The following is an 18445-nucleotide window of genomic DNA, read 5'->3' as shown; positions in this document are numbered from 1 at the left end:
CTTGGTTTTAATTATTTGTTTCCCTCTCCATCCTTTCTTCTGCTCCCCTCCCCCTGCCACCAGAAGAAGGGCCAAATTAGGACGAGGCAACCCCTTCCTCCTCGGAGGCCAGCTTCTGTGTAGCTTGTTAGCACATCAAAGGCCGGATGAAATACCTAGGAAAGGAAGGGACCAGGCCTAGGATCCTTACAAACTCCCGCCTTTGCCTGGGCTCCAGCTCAGGGTTATTGTGACTGTTAAGGGTAGCCTGACGGAGTTCAAGTAGAAGAACGCTGCCAAACAAAGGAACTTTGCACATTATTCTGAGGAGGAATAAAAGAGCAGCAAGAGAACGTTGCTTGCTGATGCCTGGTGACTAAGCAAATCAATAATTGCAAAAGGGTTTTTCGGAGAACAAACCCAAAGTTAACTGGGCGATCCGATTCGTTTTCGCAGATAACAGGGAGAGATTTGCACTGACTTTAGCTGTCCCGGGGGAGTCGGTCCCACAGCATCTGGGGGAGAATTGGGGAAGGGCCGTCAAGGAGAGCGAACGGGGGTTTCCGAGGTGAAAATGAGTCATGTAGGGCTCTGAGATAGAAAATGGAGTTCCAAGGAGTTTCCTGTCTCCTAAGACAGCCTTGAGGGCCCGGGAACCGCCGGGGGAAGATGAGGGGCTGTGGAATGGAAGCAAGGAAAAGACTGCAGCAAGAGAAATGGAGTCGGTGTCTGGCGCGCATCAGGTGGCGGAGGGGCGCTCGCACAGAGCCGGGCAAAGCAGAGGCCCTCCCAGCGGGTCGGTCTGCGAGGAGGAAAAAAGGGGTGCCGAGGAGAGCAGCGCGTACGTCGCGCTCAGCTAGAGGATGGCGGGAGAATGGCGTGAGGCTCGGCTGGGGCCTCCCAGGTAGAACTGAGGCGGGCACTGCGCTGCCGCAGGGCAGCGGCGCCGGACTCCAGAGGTTTTGTGGGGGACCTGAGGGCGGCCCAGGGGAACCGAGCAGGGCGGGGCGCTTAGGTGGCCTCGGGGGGAGGCGGGGCTTGGAGGCTCCGCCCCTCCGGCCCCGCCTCCTCCCCAGCTAGTCTTAGGCCGCCGCCGAACCCCGCGCGCCACTCGTTCGCTCAGAGGGAGGAGAAAGCGGCGAGTTCCGGAGCCCTGCCTAGCCCGGCCCAACCTTTGCTCCAGAGATCATGGCTGCCGAGGATGTGGTAGCGACGGGCGCCGACCCGAGCGAGCTGGAGAACGGCGGGCTGCTGCACGAGATTTTCACGTCACCGCTCAACCTGCTGCTGCTTGGCCTCTGCATCTTCCTGCTCTACAAGATCGTGCGCGGGGACCAGCCGGCGGCCAGCGGCGATAGCGACGACGACGAGCCGCCCCCGCTGCCCCGCCTTAAGCGGCGCGACTTCACCCCCGCGGAGCTGCGGCGCTTCGACGGCGTCCAGGACCCGCGCATACTGATGGCCATCAACGGCAAGGTGTTCGACGTGACCAAAGGCCGCAAGTTCTATGGGCCCGGTACGTCGGCCAGCTAGGGGGCCGCGGAGACAAAAGAAGGGGGCCCCCGGCACGGGGCTGGGTGGGAGAGAGGCGAGGCGGGAGCTGGGCGCCCCTGAGCGGAGGGAAGAATGGCGGCGAGCTAGGGAAGGCGGGCAGTCGGAGAGCTGGGAGGCTCCCGGGGCGGGCAGGGGATAAGAGGCGCTCCAGAGGGGCTGCGGGCCAGTCGGGGACGCAGATCCCCGGCCGGCGCTGACAGCGCTGGGAGGGGGTTGGAGAAAGAAGGCTGAGGCGCTTAAGCTGGGGGTGGGTGGGACCGCAAAGCTCGAAGGCGTTCTGGGGGGAGCACATCAAAGCCAAGGCTTTTGGGGGGAGTTTCCGAAGGTCCTGGGCTTGAGGATTCCTGGTAGGAGGAGGGGGTACTGTCGGGTTCTAGGAGGAGAAATAAGGGAGAGATGAGGAGAGGGCGGGAGTGAGAGAAGGGCCAGAGCTAGAGAAGACTGGAAGGCCAATGCCGCCGAGAGTAGATTCCGAATGTGAGTGTGTGGGAGAAAACGCAGAAATAGGATTAACAGCAGGTAAAAGCATTGTGCCTGGTGGATAGTGATGTGTGTGCACTCGCGAAGTGTGCATGCGCGGTGTGTGCGTGTTTAGTGTATGTGATTTATCAGGGGTGTGTGTATGGTGTGTGTGCACGCGCACTTGAAATGTGTCATGCGTCAGGTATGTGTGTGGCATGTGTTTGGTATGTGTGCGCTTGTGCTGTGTGTGGGCAGATGGGGAAATGCTGGAAGGTGAACAAGGAGGAAGGGGACTGTTTGAGAGAGGAATAAAGGCTGAACGTGGTGGACAATGGTAACATGGCAAGCTTTTAAGGTAATATGGTATTTAGTCTGTAGCAGAAGAGAAAGGATTAGAAGCCAAAAAAAAAAAAAAAAAAAAAAGAAAAAAAAAAAAAAAAAAAAAAAAAAATTAAAATGGAGGGAGGGAGAAGTGGGAGGATACCGAGAAACAAAAGGAGTAGAGTTATGAAGACTGCTGGGTGGGGGGAATCAGAGGGAAATGAAGAACGGACAACTGCTGCACTGCTGAGCTGTCGGAGGAGGCAGGCCTGATGGGTTCCTTAGAGGTGAGGTTTTTGCAAACATGGTTGCGTATCAGAATCACCTGATGCATCTGAGGAAAAATACAGATTCCCAGTCTAACCGCAGCTGAGTTAGAGATGCAGATGAGTCTCAGGATGGTCCTGGAGTCTGCATTTTAACATGTTTCCCCTGGTGAATTTGAAAAGCAGCCAGGCTTGCAAAGTCCTGCTTTATAGAATACTTGGGGAGGAGGAAGAAGAGGTTTTTGATCCTCCAATATGGACGCTAAACAGGGATCTTAGAGGGTGTCCACATCAACGGTGCTCATTCCCCACTGGCCTGAGAGAGGGAAGAGTACAGAAGGCAGTACACAGGTGAAACTCGGGCATTCATGTTAATCTCCCAGTCCAACTGATCAAAATAAGATGTGTTAAGGGTAAGGAATTCACTCATTTAGTTTTTTTCTTGCAGACATTTTATTTATTTTTTTAGAGACAAATTTATTTTTTAGAGATGGGATCTTGCTCCTGTGTTGCCCAGGCTGGTCTCAAACTCCTGGGCTCAAGCGATCCTTTCACCTCCAACTCCCAAAGTGCTGGGATTATAGGCATGAGCCACCACACTGAGCCTGTGGATATTTTAGAATACCTGCTTTCTGTAGGCATGTAACTGTCAAAATAATTTGAAAACCAAACCACACATATTATTTGTCACTTAGAGTAGCACACATAGATGCTTTATCAATAAACATAATCATGTAAATACCTGTTAATATTAAACACAACCATAAGGCAGTGAAAACATGTGCCTGAGGCATCATCATGACTGTAGTTTGCAGAGTCATTGAGAGGAATGTCAGCCTGCACACAGAGCACAAAACTAGGAGTCAGGGAACCTGCGTTCTAGTCCTGATTGGGTCATGACTAGTTGCGTGACCTTGTCGAAAGCATTGTTCTCTCTGAGCCTTAGTTTTCTCTCTGAAAAGTAATAAAGATCGCCTATTGTGAGATCTCTGTCTATCTTGCACTGTCATCCAGTGAGCCCATGACTACGTGACATCATGGTAGGAAGTGATGCTTCATGTTGTAAAGGATTCCTAAAAATCAGTCATTCTAGTGCCTGTTAACTCTGTGCAAGGTACTGTTGTAGATATGGGAATATAGCAGTGTGCAAAACAGACACAAATTTCTTCTTGCATCCTAGTGAATATACATTGAGCTGAATAATATGTATTTTTTAAAGACTTTTAATGTTCCCACTAGACCTTGTTTAAATATTCTGTGAGGTTTGCTTGGTAAAGACTCACTCTACCAAGCCAATGACCATAATTTCTGAAATGGTGAGATTCAAACCATTATGTTTGCCTATTCTCAAGTACTAGGTGCTGCCATTTCCACTAGATGTATACATTTAAGAAAAATGTGGGAATTTTTTTACCTTCTCTAGTGGATATGGCAGCATGTAATGATGATTAAAAATAAGCATTTTTCTTTGGAATTTTAATTGCATTTAAAAGTCATAAAATTTACCTGATTTGTAAAAAAAATTTCTGAGTGTATTGAGGTTTCAGGTGACCAGGCCATATTGAAACTTGACCTATTCTCATATTTGGCACAGTGTTTACCTACAAACTTTTTATTGTCAGGGCTGCTATTCAATCTGCCTTGGGGGAAATAACACATTGTTTAAAGTACACTGGATTCTCTTCATGTAATTGTGCAATATTTAAATAAGTCTAAATATCCACTTTGTGTACCTACGGAATGATTCTCTGCTCTGTTAGACAAAAGTTCAGTATAATATCACAAATATTAGCATTCTGAGTTTTATAGAGTTATTTTGCAGTATTGACTCAGCCTCTTTTCCATGAAGATTTTAGTATTTTCAGTCTTCTCAAGCCTACCAAAAACAGATAATAAAGACTGATCTCTGTGTTATCTCTTATTTATTGACAGTGAAGGTTACGTAATGTGGATAGATTTTTGAACCACTGATACTCTTATAAAATGATTCTCTGCAGATGCCATGAGTTAATGTTTAATTGAACCTTACAACCAAAGATCTCTATAAGATACCTTTGATTCTTTAAAACAGATCAGAATATATTTATAAGGAAATGTGTTTTCATGTACACATCAGTGCGTATTATCTTAAGAAACCATAACTCACATTGGTGTAGCCCCAAGTGCCTAGAACAGTCAGGCTCCCAGTTCAGTGTTCTAAAGTTGAATTCTAACCCATGGACTCAGTATTATCTTATATGATTCCCTACTACCACTTCCCAAGAGATCACTAACCACGTATGACTTTTACTAGCTGTTTGAAAACCACAGGTGACTGACACAAATGTATAGCAGTTTAATTTAGTTATTTAAAAGTTTAATGACAACAGGTCTTTCTGTGTCTCCTACATAATGATCGAAATATCAGCATCACTATGGTTTCTGAATGGAATTTGATATTCAAATATGGGGCTATGTTGATGAATAGGGAAGCCATTTTCTGTGTATAAATCACAGAGAAATCGATGGTCTAATAAAGAATTGGTCTTTTTTGTTTTGTTTTGTTTTTGAAGAGGGTCCGTACGGGGTCTTTGCTGGAAGAGATGCGTCCAGGGGCCTTGCCACATTTTGCCTGGATAAGGAAGCACTGAAGGATGAGTATGATGACCTTTCTGACCTCACTGCTGCCCAGCAGGAGACTCTGAGTGACTGGGAGTCTCAGTTCACTTGTAAGCATTTTTAAAATTATACCTGGGTCAAATTTCTACCGGTAATGGGGATTCATGGCAGGACAATAGTTATTACTAAGCAACCTAAAACTCGGTGCATTTTGATAGGCTCCTTAATCTTGGACGGATCAAGTTCATGGCTTGAAGTAATTGTAGCAGTGCTGACTCACTTGCTATGATTGCATACCAGTTTTTAGCTAGTTCTCTATGGAAACTTGGGTTTCTGGTTTTGATTTTTAAAATTTTGAGAGATTTGCATAGATTCCACATGAGGATTTGGTGCTTGGTGTGTCAGGGAAAGGACAGTGGCCATCTTGGCTACAGAAAGGGATTTTCATAAGCCCTCTCTTGTAGAGCTTGCTGTTTAAAAGCAGCCCACATCTCTGTTGAAGAATGGGAGACTTGTATTCTGTGAAACAGCTTCTCTTTGAATCTAATTGAGCCTAACTATAGGCCTCATCTACAAATGATGCTTATAATGTGCCCAGCAACAATGGTGTCTGCATTTTTAAAAAGAAAGTAAAAAGCAGATGCTTATTTCTGGCTTATGCTATGGGCCTAGGTCTTTGGAGAAAAGTCGGAATGAGGGGTTAAGTTCAGATTTGGAGAATTCAGGAATTGGCTTCTGTCAAATCTATTTAATTATCACTCTAGCAATATTTCACTGCCAAAAATTTGAATAAGAGTCCTTCCCAGATTTTATGAAATAGTATATAAAGACTACAAGCATTTATTTGAAGATTTTTCATTTAAAATGTAGTTTTCTATGTGTGTTCTTTATGATCAGTTAAATATTACATGCTCTCTTGGCTATGTCCAACCATTTTGTTTGAAAATAATGCTGACTTCAGAGAGAGTTCTGGATTAATAATTAGCCAGATGTGTCTCTGCCTTTGAGTTTGGGTCTCAAGCAGGCTAAGTATAACTTCCAAGTCTAGAGGCAAATCTTTATACTTTGGAAAACATAGTTCAGTTACCTAATATAGTCCCTAATTTTTGGCATCATAAGGATGCCTTTGTAATTAGTTTTCTATGTGAAACCAATGAATTGTAGTGTCTAACTTACAAAGCTCTGTTTTCTAGGGTTTGTCTTCATCAATGGGAGAGAAGGTGTGATTTTTTTTTTCCACTTTAAGGCTGGCCCCAGTTGCTGTTTTGACACCTCAGCTACACTCAAAGCTGGTGTGGATTCCCCTTAAGGCAGGTTTCCCAGGCACCACCCGGCTTTTATTTGTCTTGTACAGTTCTAGTTGTTCCTGATGGTTATTTCACACAAAAGCAGCTTTAGTTACCTGGTTAGACAGGTTGGTTACTCCTCTAATTCCTACTCATATTCAGGAATAGGAGACTCTTGGCTTCGGATATTCAGATGATCGACCCTGCATTAGTTTGGCTACAGTGATATGGAGGTTTGCTGATGCCATCTCAAGTCTTTTGCATTCTGGTTTGCACCCTTACATCTGTTTTCTCTAACACCTCCAGTCATATCCTGGCTCCTTTACCACTTCCTTTAGCCACCCATAGGTTTTTCTCTGTGCTGGGAAAAACATTCTGTCTCCTGTTATCCTCTTCATCTATGAGACTATTTTTCCTGCCCTTCACTGTCAAACAAACTTCTTGTAAGTTTTTATCGCTAACTACTTCATTTCCTCTCTACACCTTCTTCCTCCCTACGATATGGCTTCTATCCCCACAATAGGATTGAACTTTCTTTTTGAAAGATTTCTGGGGAAACCTTTTTTTTTTTTCCTTGCCAATCCTGACTTCACTTGTCCCATTCCATGTTGTAGATCTCCTGTCACGTGACCCTCCAGAATGGCTCCCTCCACAGAGTGCCCATTTTGGTCTATGGGAGCTCGTTTTCACTTAATTAACTCATTCTTCCAGTTTTCTTGCAAAGTACACATCCTTCCCTTTCCATTCCCCTGGACACCACCCTGTTCCTGGCTCTGGTTCCTTTGCACCTGGATCTGCACGCTAGCCTCCAGATCATCCTGTTCCCAGTCTCTCCTTACTGAAATCTGCCCCATACATCACATTGATACTATTGTTAAAGCACTATTTTACTTTGTCATTCCTTCGCTTATAAACCTTCAGTGCCCTTTGCCACCAGTAAGTCCAAACTCCTCAGGCTGGCTTTTCAGATCTTTCATAACATTTCCCCACACTACTTAGCCAATCTTATCTTCTACTAACTTATAAATGTTAACTCTACTCCTGCCAACTTGGTCTCTTTATTGCTTCCCAGATATGTTGTCTCACCTGCATGCATTTGTACATGGTATTTTAATTTTCTGGAACTTGCTCCCTAAATCCTTTACATTTTTCCAAAATATATCCTCCTTCCATGAAGTGTTCTATAACCCTTCTAACAAACTTATAACATGCCCTTGTTCTTCTAAACATTCTCTACACACAAACGATTCATTTCGATATTACCTTACACACTCTTGCCAGACATTGCCACCTGTTTTATGTGTCTGGCTTCTGTACAAAACGAATTCCCTGTTGGCAAGGACGGTGGTATAAACCACCTCTGTATCCTTCAAGAAGCCCAACAGATTGCTGAGTATATTGTAGGCCTCTAATAAATGCTTTAAATTGAAATGTGGTAATGATGTTTTAGAAAGAATGAGAATGACCGTTTGTGTTTTCTTCTACCTCCAGTCAAGTATCATCACGTGGGCAAACTGCTGAAGGAGGGGGAGGAGCCCACTGTGTACTCAGATGAGGAAGAACCAAAAGATGAGAGTGCTCGGAAAAATGATTAAAGCATTCAGTGGAAGTATATCTATTTTTGTATTTTGCAAAATCATTTGTAACAGTCCACTCTGTCTTTAAAACATAGTGATTACAATATTTAGAAAAGTTTTAAACACTTGCTATACGTTTTTAAATTAACATCACTAGTGACACTAATAAAATTAACTTCGTCTTAGAATGCATGATGTGTTTGTGTGTCACAAATCCAGGAAGTGAACTGAAGTGCTGTAATACACATGTTAATACTGTTTTTCTTCTACTTGTAGTTAGTACAGGATGAATTTAAACGTGTTTTTCCTGAGAGACAAGGAAGACTTGGGTATTTCCCAAAACAGGTAAAAATCTGAAATGTGCACCGAGAGCAAAGGATCAACTTTTAGTCATGATGTTCTCTAAAGACAGCAAATCCTTTTTTTCTCTCAATTGACTTAACTGCATGATTTCTGTTTTATCTACCTCTAAAGCAAATCTGCAGTGTTCCAAAGACTTTGGTATTGATTAAAAAGCTGTCCAGCAACAAAATGAAATCTCAAAACAGAGCTCAGCTGCAAAAAAGCATATTTACTGTGTTTCTGGACTGCATTGTTGTCCTTGCCCTCACATAGACACTCAGACACCATCACACACACAGTAGTATATAGTTAGCATTAAAATAGGATCTGAACAGTCAAAAGAAAGCTTTGGTAAAAAGCTTGCTGGCCTAAAAACCTAAATATATGATGAAGATTGTAGGACTGTCTTCTCAAGCCTCATGTTCATGGTGAGGCAATGGTTATTTGGTTATTTTACTCAACTGGTTATTCTCGTGTGAAAATGAGAGAGGGACATACAGAATAGGAACAGGTGTTTGCTCTCCTAAGAGCCTTCATGCACACCCCTGAACCACAAGGAAACAGTACAGTCAACTAGCCTAGTCGTTTTTAAAGTAAAACATATTCATAAGGTAACATTTGTTGTTGTTATAAAACTACACCCACTGTAAAAGTAGTAGTCAAGTGTCTCAGTCTTTGATATTGCTCTTTTGGTTAACACTATGCTTAAGTAGACTATACAGTTGTATGAATTTGTAAAAGTATTATGTGAACAACTAGTGAGATTTCAAACTCTTGTAATTGTAGTTAAATAGTCGTTGTATTTTCTTGTGAACTGTGTTTAATGATTTTCCCTCAAATCAGAAAACAAAATGATGTGCTTTGGTCAGTTAATAAAAATGGTTTTACCCACTATAGTGTGGTGACTTATTTAAATTATTTAAAAAACTTTATTCTAGGGAATCTGATTCAGTCATTTTACTGTGGCCTAAAATCCAGTTTTACTTTTGAGTGCAGAGTTTTTGTATTCCAAAAGCAGCAGCAAAATTTTATGGAGACCTTATACCACAAACCAAATGCCAGCTTGTCCTATTAAGAAATAGTGAATTGAAGTGTTTTTTTTTTGTGACTTGTCAAAATTTTGCCTAAATCAGAACTTTCTAAACTGTAAATGGCAGACCTCCACCTTGAAGTCTATAGCAAGGTTCTTAAGAAGTAATGTTACTGAAGGCATTGTCATTGCCAAGTGCTAAGGAAGGGTTTTGGGTTTTTTTTATGTTAATGTATTGTCTGATCAGGAAAGTATCAGGAATCCTTATAGTAACAAAGTTAATTCACCTCATGTCAAAAGAAGGATAACAGATTTGCATATGCAGTCAGTTGTATAAATGAAGACAACTTATTAGTGTTTTGTCATTTTAATGTTAACATTGGCAGAGTTTTCTTACAAGAGATACACTCCCTGAACCAAAGAAATTTCCATTTTTCATGTTATCAAACCACATTTCATGTACTTGTGAGGTGTTTTTTTTTTTTTAATGTGCTTTTCTTTCGCCACTGGGTTTCATTCACCAAATGTTTGAGTGCCTGTTTTGTACCATGTAACTTGCTATGCCTTATGCATTGGAGAAGGAGTTGGAGAGAGAAGTTGGGCCCACCTTTGCAGCCTAAAATCTCATGTGCATGTGAAGATTAGACTACTCATTTTGCAAAATTAAACAGGCTTGTCTGCTGCCAAGAGGAAAATACCTAGAGCAAGCTTGTCCAACCCATGGCCCATGGGCTGCATGTGGCCCAGGACAGCTGTGAATGCAGCCTAACACAAATTTGTAAACTTTCTTAAAACATGAGAATTTTTTTTTTTTTCTCATCAGCTGTTGTTAGTATATTTTATGTGTGGCCCAAGACAATTCTTCCAATGTGATCCAGGGAAGCAAAGAGATTAGACGACACCCCTGATCTAGAGCTTCATTAAAGCTTCACTCCCAATAACCTGATTCTCCTCCATTCCGAGCTGAATCAACATTGTGTTGGTTACTTGTAAATGAATATTGCTGTAAGGCAGGACTTTGATCTAAACATTTCTCAAATCCAGCTAGCATATACATAAGCCATATTCATGTAAAAGGCACTGCCATTCAAGAAGATGGTGGTGTCCAGGGGTAGTTGTTAAACCACCACATGTCCAGTGAAGGAGGGAGGTGTTAACATCTGGTTTGCTCCCCACCTGCTCTCATCCTACCAGCTGCAGAGACTTACAGTACCAGCATCTGTGGTTCATAAGCAGCATTCACTATTATGTTTTCAGTATCTGCCTATCTGGCTTCCCTGCATAATGTAACATTCACCTTGCTTCAGAGGGCCAAATTTATGCAAATCCTAGATCAAGAGCAAGCATCCATACATTTCTTGCTGTTTCAGAAAGAGCTCTTTGAACCTGACAAAGACCCTTTCAGCTCTAAAGTGCCCAGATTTTACTCCAAGGTACAGCTGCCTTTGTTGTAATACTTAGAGGCAGTTTGCTATATATTTCACGTGAAAATAGAGTTAACTCTTGAATGGTCAAAGACTGATTATTGAGGACTCTAGCTTCTCTGACTAGACTCCCCATCACAAACCCACAATTATTTTTTGATACTGTATAACTTTAACACTTCCACCTGGGGCCGAAGGAATCAGATGAAATTCCATGGAGTCAATTTTGCTACCTCTTATTAGCACTGATAAAATGTGCTGTCCCATGAACTCTGACAATGTCAGTTTCCACAAAATGGGAAAAGTTGCATAGAAACGATACTAAAATTAGGCATCTATATTTCCACAGAAAATGTTATTGTGGATGTGCAAGATGCTAGCCAATACATGTGATAAATGAACAAAGAATATTCACTATTTTATTTTTAATATATCTGAAAATTAAATATGTATTATTTCTCTAACAATGCAAATGAGAAAAGAGATCAGCAATATTAGTGCAAAACAGCATACTGTAAGTAGAAACTTTCCCCCAAACTTTCTACCAGCATTTATTTAAAAATAAATATTTTAAACAGTTTGCAATAAGTAAAAATATGTTTATTTGGTTCTTATTTTCAAAATTACCAGGTTACATGGCTTTCTACCTGAGAAATTTAAACACACTGAAAACACATTGACATATTTTTAGCTTTTTTACATTACTACCAGCAGCCCATACATGAAAATACCTACTTAAAACACAAAGTTTAAAGTTCACATCCCTATGAACTTTAGGGCACAGGGACATAGAATAGGACATAAAAGAAGATGCGAGAAAATACTTTTGCACCACTTAGCAAAACAAAGAATAACACCTTTAATTAAGAAGGTGGTTATAATATTTTAGTTCTGTTTTGCTCCTAAGCCAATCAATTAAAAAGTACAGGATGTCATCTTCCTCATTTAAGGCCTACACATCAAAAAAGTTGGCTCGAATTTAGAATATATCACCATAAGACATATAAAAATCTAGGGTTATACAGAATGTAAACATAAAACCAGTATTTTTACTTTCTTCTAAGTCCCAGGATGATTTAACAAACAAGACAAAAATGTTATATAGAAATGACTTAGCACCGGTTTTATTACACATAAAAATTGCACATCATGTAACCTACAATTTATTTTTATGTCTGACTACTGAGCAGCAAACTGTTTTCACGTCTAAAAACTCTACAATGAAAAGTCAAGTGACAGAAGAGAGAGATCTTTCAAAACAAGCATAGCTGTTTCTCATTACAATCTTGTAATATTCTTTAATGGCATGAAACATGAAAAATTAAGAGGCAGGTTTCTGTCAAAGGAAAATAATACCTGGTTTACTGAAAGTTGCCTGACAAAATACAAGCTGTTAGTAGTTTAAAAGGCTACTCTGTACAGTACTTTGAATATTAACAATCAAGGCACTTGCCCCATGAGCAATGTTTTTCAGATTTGACAAGCCAAATCTAGTTTTGATGGAAGAGTAACTGGCTTGAAAGTGAAACAACACAAGGGAGCCAATACATCATCCACTGGTTATTAATAATAAACATCATCTGCTATGGTATATTCATTTCTGAGTTCTTGCATGTACTAACAGCTCTGATTAGAAGACATCGATGAAACTGTGGCTCTTCCTTAAGATAAATAAGACTTCGTAGCCCTTTCACATACCAGGTTGCTCAAGAGGCTGGTTATGAGTACACATTGTGATATTCTGGGCAACCACAATGACTGGCATTCTACCTGGATATTCCAGCTGGTACTTTTCTACATAATATCAGATGAAGAGTGTTTGAATGAATCATGTCATATCAAAGTTTTGCCCTTTACTGCTTCTGTGGATTAAAAATCACTTTTTCCTGTTGCTGACAGTCTCTAATGTCATTAATGTCTTCAACTACCAGGTCAGGCATAGTTTTGTTGGAGAAAAAAAAAGGTAATCTATTGCCCCTGGGGTCCTAAATGCATGGTAAGGCAGAATGAATCAGCTGAGCTTTCTATGGAACCTGCACTGCACTAAGATGTAAGTCTTCCAGAATCCATAAAATATCTCAATTTAAAAATATTTATGAAGTCAAAAACTAGTAGGTAAAAGGATCAATTGCTTAAGAGTTTACAAATTCTACACATATACATTTTTCCCCAGGTACAAAACTATAGGCTTTTCTCTTGACTCTAAAAACTCTATGGCATTACTGAGGATTGAGAAGAGAGGCATTTGTTACTGCTTAATAAAGTTCAGTTTGGATTTGACCAGATTCTTGCTTTAGTGATTCTTTAGAATGGAAAATTACAGAAAAACAGCTAGAACTCAGATCAAATCCTATCCAAAGACCACTTTACTTTTGGACTTAAGTAATGTGACCAATAAATACTTAGGTGGTGTTGTTTAAAAAAAAATAAAGTTCAGTTTGGGGGATATTCAATGACTTTTTACAAACTGCGGTCACCAAGCCCTGAGTGAAAGGATTACATAACCTGAAATAGAATACTGTCACATCCCGTCTTTTCACAAGTGACATGACTAGTGCCTCACAATTTTTTAATATTTTCTTTTGCAAATTCCACTGGTTATATCATTTCAATCCTGCTGTTTTTCTAAAATGGAAAGCCATGGTCTTCTTAAAAAAAAAAACAAAAACAAAAAAAAAACCCAACCCTGCTAATGGATTTAAATACTATCCACTTAAACCTCAAAGGACAATCTGGACCACTTTTATATTCTTATTCTAAGACTTTGTCTTGAAAAAGACAACTCTTTGTGTATTTAATTGTAGTAATAAAATCAATTTTCTTTTGGTAGGTGCTCATGCAACTCTTTAATGTCATGAAGAAATCTATGTTCTGCTATCTCTTTTATCTACAATTATTTCTAAATAAAACTCAGGAAAGTTTGTTGCTGCATATGGTGTTTCTGACCAAATCAAAGAACATGTAAAAAGATCGTTCTTCATACACTGTTGTCGTCTTTGGAGATAAATGATACTAAATGATGATGTTATAATAGCTAAGAAACCACAGAGGGCCATCTCAACCCCTCTCAATGTTAATCTGCTCCTTGACTGGCACAGAATTAAATTTTTAGTTGAACTGTAGAAATGTCTGTCCTTGGATCAAGCAGCATTTAAAAGCTTCAGCAGAGTCAAATAGAAAACATTATTTCTCTTGCCAAAATTTAAAGCATAGGTCAAAATGGCTCCAGGTGTGTTGGCAAGCTTTGGAAATATAAAACACCCAGGTTTTGAAGCTTTTAAATGCTGCTCTCTTGCTCTGTAGTTGTTAATTATATGGCTATATTTGGTTTTAAATTTTCTTCTTGTAACATGTTTATTGTGAAAAAGGATACTCTTGACCTAAGTGGCCATAAAAACACTTAAAATTTAAAGGACCAGTATAGTTATTTCCTGAATAGCTTCCATAGTCAAAATACTCTTGATCATTATGTCTGCTATAATTAGAATTGAACTTGAAATAGTTAGCTCCTCTAAACTTTCTTGCATTCTGGTTATATTCTAACTTCCAAGGAGTCCTTCTTCTGCGAAAATCACCAAAATAGAAAGAGCTAGCACTTATTGATGATGCTACAGGCACCTGAAAGGGCCCGTAGTTCACTTGCTGGTCAAACATACTATCACTAAACCTCATCCTCTTTCTTGTAACATCCTCTAATAGATAATAGGAACAGGGTTCCTGGTAGTAGCCTTCATCAAACGAGTATTTAGGGGCTAGCTGTTTTTTCATTTGGCCATTGTTGTTTTCATGTCTAATGAAATTACTTTCACCCCTATGCCATGAAAATCTCCATCTTGGTTCATACCTAAACTTCCTGCCTGGGGTCCTAAACTTGTAATTAGAGTATTTTCCCTCACCATCACGCTTCCACTTTGAAAAACAGGTCTGCTGACTTGACCATGTATCTTGTTTGCAAGTGATCATTTTGTCAGTATAAAGAGGTTCTTTTTCTGAGAAACTATTAAATGTGGCCACAGATGTCTCCTCCTCTTTGTTTATGCTAAGGGTTTCACTGAAGCATTCAGAATCACTACTAATATCCTCTAAGAAATCTGTCAACTGTAAACCTAAGCCTGTTGACCTCTGGGGTGGAGACACTTGGCTTTTCCTTGTGGATTTGGAATCTTCAATATGGTAAGTTTGAGTCTTTTCTAACAGACAGCTGTTTCCATCAGTTGGGGACAGCTGATCACCAGCTTCATGGGCTGTCTCCTGGTAATGAGTATTAAACCCATTAGCACATTCTCTAGCATAATCCACATTTCCTTGTTTATGCTCACGATCCTGAGTACAAATCTTTGATGAGTAATCATCTTCTTGAACCTGTTTTTCCCTTTCCAGGTTTTCCACTTGGCTTGAATTGATTGAGCGGTGCCTACACTTTCTCAAACTAATCTGAAATCCATCTCCCTTAGCCTGGACATCCCTCTGCCACTGACGTGTGCCTGCTGCAGGACTTGTTTCTAGGCAGATACGAGTATATTGTGGAGCTTCATAATAATTGAAAAGATAGTCAAAAAATGCATCTGTTTCATAGATCTTAAGTTTTCTGCCATGGCCTCTCCCAGATAATCTGGAACCAGATTCACTAGAACCGTGGTGGTCCTTATTTTCAAGAGACTGACCTTTAATTATTGTAATCTCCAAGGAGTTACGCTCAAAAAACAAACTGTATTCATATTCATCATCACCTAATAATGTTCCAGTTCTCTGTTCTCTAGGTGAACACCTTAAATTTTCTTCCCTAAGGCAGTGGGAAGATTTATGTAAGTGATCCCTAGTTATTTTCTTCATTTTTTGTTTTTGTTTATTGTCTGACTTGGCAACCTGGTATTTTGATATTTCCTCCTGATTTTGAAGATGCAGAGTGTTTAGCTGTTCTTCCTCCAGAGTTTTCAGTGTGTTCACTGGAGAATCATTAGTTTTGGTGCCTATGTCGTCTACCTCCTGTGGGTTAAACTGTGTGGATCCCTTCAAAGAAAAAGATTAAAAATCTCACGTGAAAAACTAAACAGATTAAAAAAATCCCAAAGAAAATTGTACTTTCTGACATTGTTCTGAAGAGACTTCTAATATCTGGGATAGATCCAAATGAGAAACAATATTGCAATGAGGAAATAGAAGGCAACATTAAATGTCTTAGTCTAATAAGAACTGTTTTGAGTAGGTCTATGCCAATGCTTATGTGAGAAGGCACACTTTACATAGCCTTAAAAGCACATGACTCTTTTTTCATTTGTTCAAAAATCAATGAGCCTGCTGTTCCAGGTATTGTGCTAGGAGCCAGAGATACAAAGAGGAATAAGAAATGATCTATAACCCTCCCAGAAAACCCCAGTACAAGAAAAGACTGATAGGTGAAATATATATCTAAAAGGGTCAACCAGCATAAAAGATAAACTGCCTTTCTTTTTCTACCAGCCTCTTACTATGGACTGCAAGTAAGGCTATCTCTAAGTTTCCCTCCCACCTCCCTGTGCTCAGTAAGAAGCAAGGCAGCAAGTAGCAAATGTGGCCGTGACTATGGTTCTATCTGTAGTCATGTCTGCGGTGCTATCTGCTCTACATAACCACAGAGCAGGTGAAAGGTGCTGCCCACAGGCCCCACTCTGCTGGAGGCTTTGTACTGTGCTCCCACTGACACCTGACACACATCAGAGCACAGTGCCTATACACTACCTGGGATTAGAACCTGAGACTGCATAATGGGTATAAGTATTTATGGGGCCAAGAATCAGACACGACGCACATTGAAAGAGATAAATTCTTTAGGAGGAGTCACCCTCAGAGATTATTAAGGAAAATAAAGAGATCCAGCTAGTCTTATTACCAATGTAAATGTGAGGTTTTTCTGATCCTGATTTCACTAAGTTTGATTGTTCACACAAATGAGAAAGAGGTCAAAATTGCAAATACACATAAAATTAACTCTACGTAATCCTAACGGCATTTACTATTCATACTTTAAAACACTGGATATGGATTTTTAAATGAACACTTTGGTAGCTTTTCTGGTTTTTAATCCAGGACATCTGCAGAATCTAGCTATCTTTAGGAGGTCAGGAAGGGGAAGAAACACCTTCCAAAAATGAAACTCTCCAAACATAACAATTGCTCTGTGAGGTAAGACATTCCTTATCAAATAGTTTAAGACGAGACTATCATGAGCTTGTTACAAGGCTCAAGATTCTTCCAAAGCTACTGCAGATGAGTGGACAAGTAAAGTTAATTGAAGACTACAAACCTAACACCCACTCCCATCCATTTCCTTCCCCCTGGCATTTTTCTGTTACATCCATTAGGAACTTAGAAAAGTCTATACACTAGCTAAATGCTCTGGGTAATACTGTCCTGAAGTTTAGAAAAGAGAGAGAGAGAGAAAGATAGATAGAGAGAGAGAAAGAGAGAGAGAGTGTGTCAAATGGAAGAGGTGGGATGCAACTCCTTAGATAATGTGGATATCCCTTTTGTAAATCTGCTACCAGGTTGTTAGAGGTCAGCCTATTTAAAATAAACCTCAATGGAAGCAATGAGTCTTCGATGGAGTGAATTTTCAATTGGCCACTGCTCAAATGCAAAGGTAATGTCTCAGAACAGTGAGAACCTACCAAACCTGAAGAAAAATTCGGCAACAGCCTTCCTGAAATTTTCCTCAGGAGTACCAGTAGGAACCGAAGTACCTCAACTCACCTCTGAGCCACTAGGTACTTCCTCTCCTCCCACTCCTCCGAAGAGTCTGGCTCTTGAGGTGCTTCAGCTTTGGTTTTGGGCTTCTGTTTCCATTGCCAATCACCTTTTTTCTGGACAATGAATAAGATTAAGCCACTCAGAAGGTATTTATCAGGCATTTGATCTCCTCCTCCCTCCCTCCTGCTGCCAAGGAAGAACAGATCATCTCAGCTTCCAGGAATCCACCACTGCTAACCCCAGGGCCTGACATAGACAATTTATGATAAAAAACAAAACGAAACACTGTTAAGCGTCAGTCAAGGGGAAAGACACATCATTTTCTTAGTCAAATAGAAGCTGTAAAGGAGGTCTTCTGCAGAGATAAGAGTATCAAAGAAAGAAGGCTACAGAATTCAATGGAGGGGTCTTTAGCCCCTACATTCTCAAACCACATGCAGGGATCACAGGATCTAGCTTTCATGGTGACTATTTCCTTTTTCTTGTGAATAAAACCTATGAGTTGGTTTCACACAGACAAATAAAGATGAGTCAAAGTACTCGGAAAATCTTCCGGGTAAGAACTGATCCTTGGTACATATTACTTAACACAGCACACTATCAGAAAAACATACTGGCTTATAAGAATACGGGCTTTTTTCCTGCTGTTTTCTGAAAATTAAAACTGTCTCAGTTAGGCCCTTACGGGAACATGGAGAAAGGGAAAGAAGGGATAATTACCTAAGTCAGAACTTAGCCAAAAGTCAGAGGATTATTTAAATTGGATATTCAACCTGGATTGAGGGGGAATAGATATATTGATTAGGCTCAAGTGCTGGCCAACTTTCACAAACATGACCTCAAGTAATTCCTATCACCCCACCGGTCAAAAAAGTAAGGG

At 40.5% G+C, this 18445-nt stretch overlaps 2 protein-coding genes across 3 annotated transcripts in view; one reads left to right on the top strand and one right to left on the bottom strand.

The window, feature by feature from the left end:
* Window positions 1-1046: 1046 nt before the first annotated feature.
* PGRMC1 (progesterone receptor membrane component 1) lies at window positions 1047-9279 on the top strand. The gene is made up of 3 exons (XM_017511252.2): window positions 1047-1495; window positions 5135-5290; window positions 7958-9279. The coding sequence occupies exons 1-3, from the start codon at window positions 1168-1170 to the stop codon at window positions 8059-8061; spliced, it is 588 nt and encodes a 195-aa protein (XP_017366741.1). The 5' UTR covers window positions 1047-1167; the 3' UTR covers window positions 8062-9279.
* A 2143-nt stretch (window positions 9280-11422) lies between these two features.
* The window catches only part of LOC108291061 (A-kinase anchor protein 17B), a 29203-nt gene continuing 22180 nt past the window's right edge, over window positions 11423-18445 (bottom strand). For both annotated transcript variants that reach the window (XM_037732351.1, XM_037732352.1), the window contains 2 exons: window positions 17569-17678; window positions 11423-15849 (listed from right to left, as the gene is read on the bottom strand). In XM_037732351.1, the coding sequence (XP_037588279.1) occupies window positions 14194-15672 (1479 nt within the window). In that variant the 5' untranslated portion in view covers window positions 15673-15849; window positions 17569-17678 and the 3' untranslated portion in view covers window positions 11423-14193. The remainder of the gene's footprint in view (window positions 15850-17568; window positions 17679-18445) is intronic.

The sequence above is a fragment of the Cebus imitator genome, unplaced genomic scaffold (assembly GCF_001604975.1).
Source record: "Cebus imitator isolate Cc_AM_T3 unplaced genomic scaffold, Cebus_imitator-1.0 Scaffold445, whole genome shotgun sequence".
NCBI lineage: Eukaryota > Metazoa > Chordata > Mammalia > Primates > Cebidae > Cebus > Cebus imitator.
The sequence above is the reverse complement of the archived record's forward strand: the minus strand, read 5'-3'. Positions and strand labels throughout refer to the sequence as shown.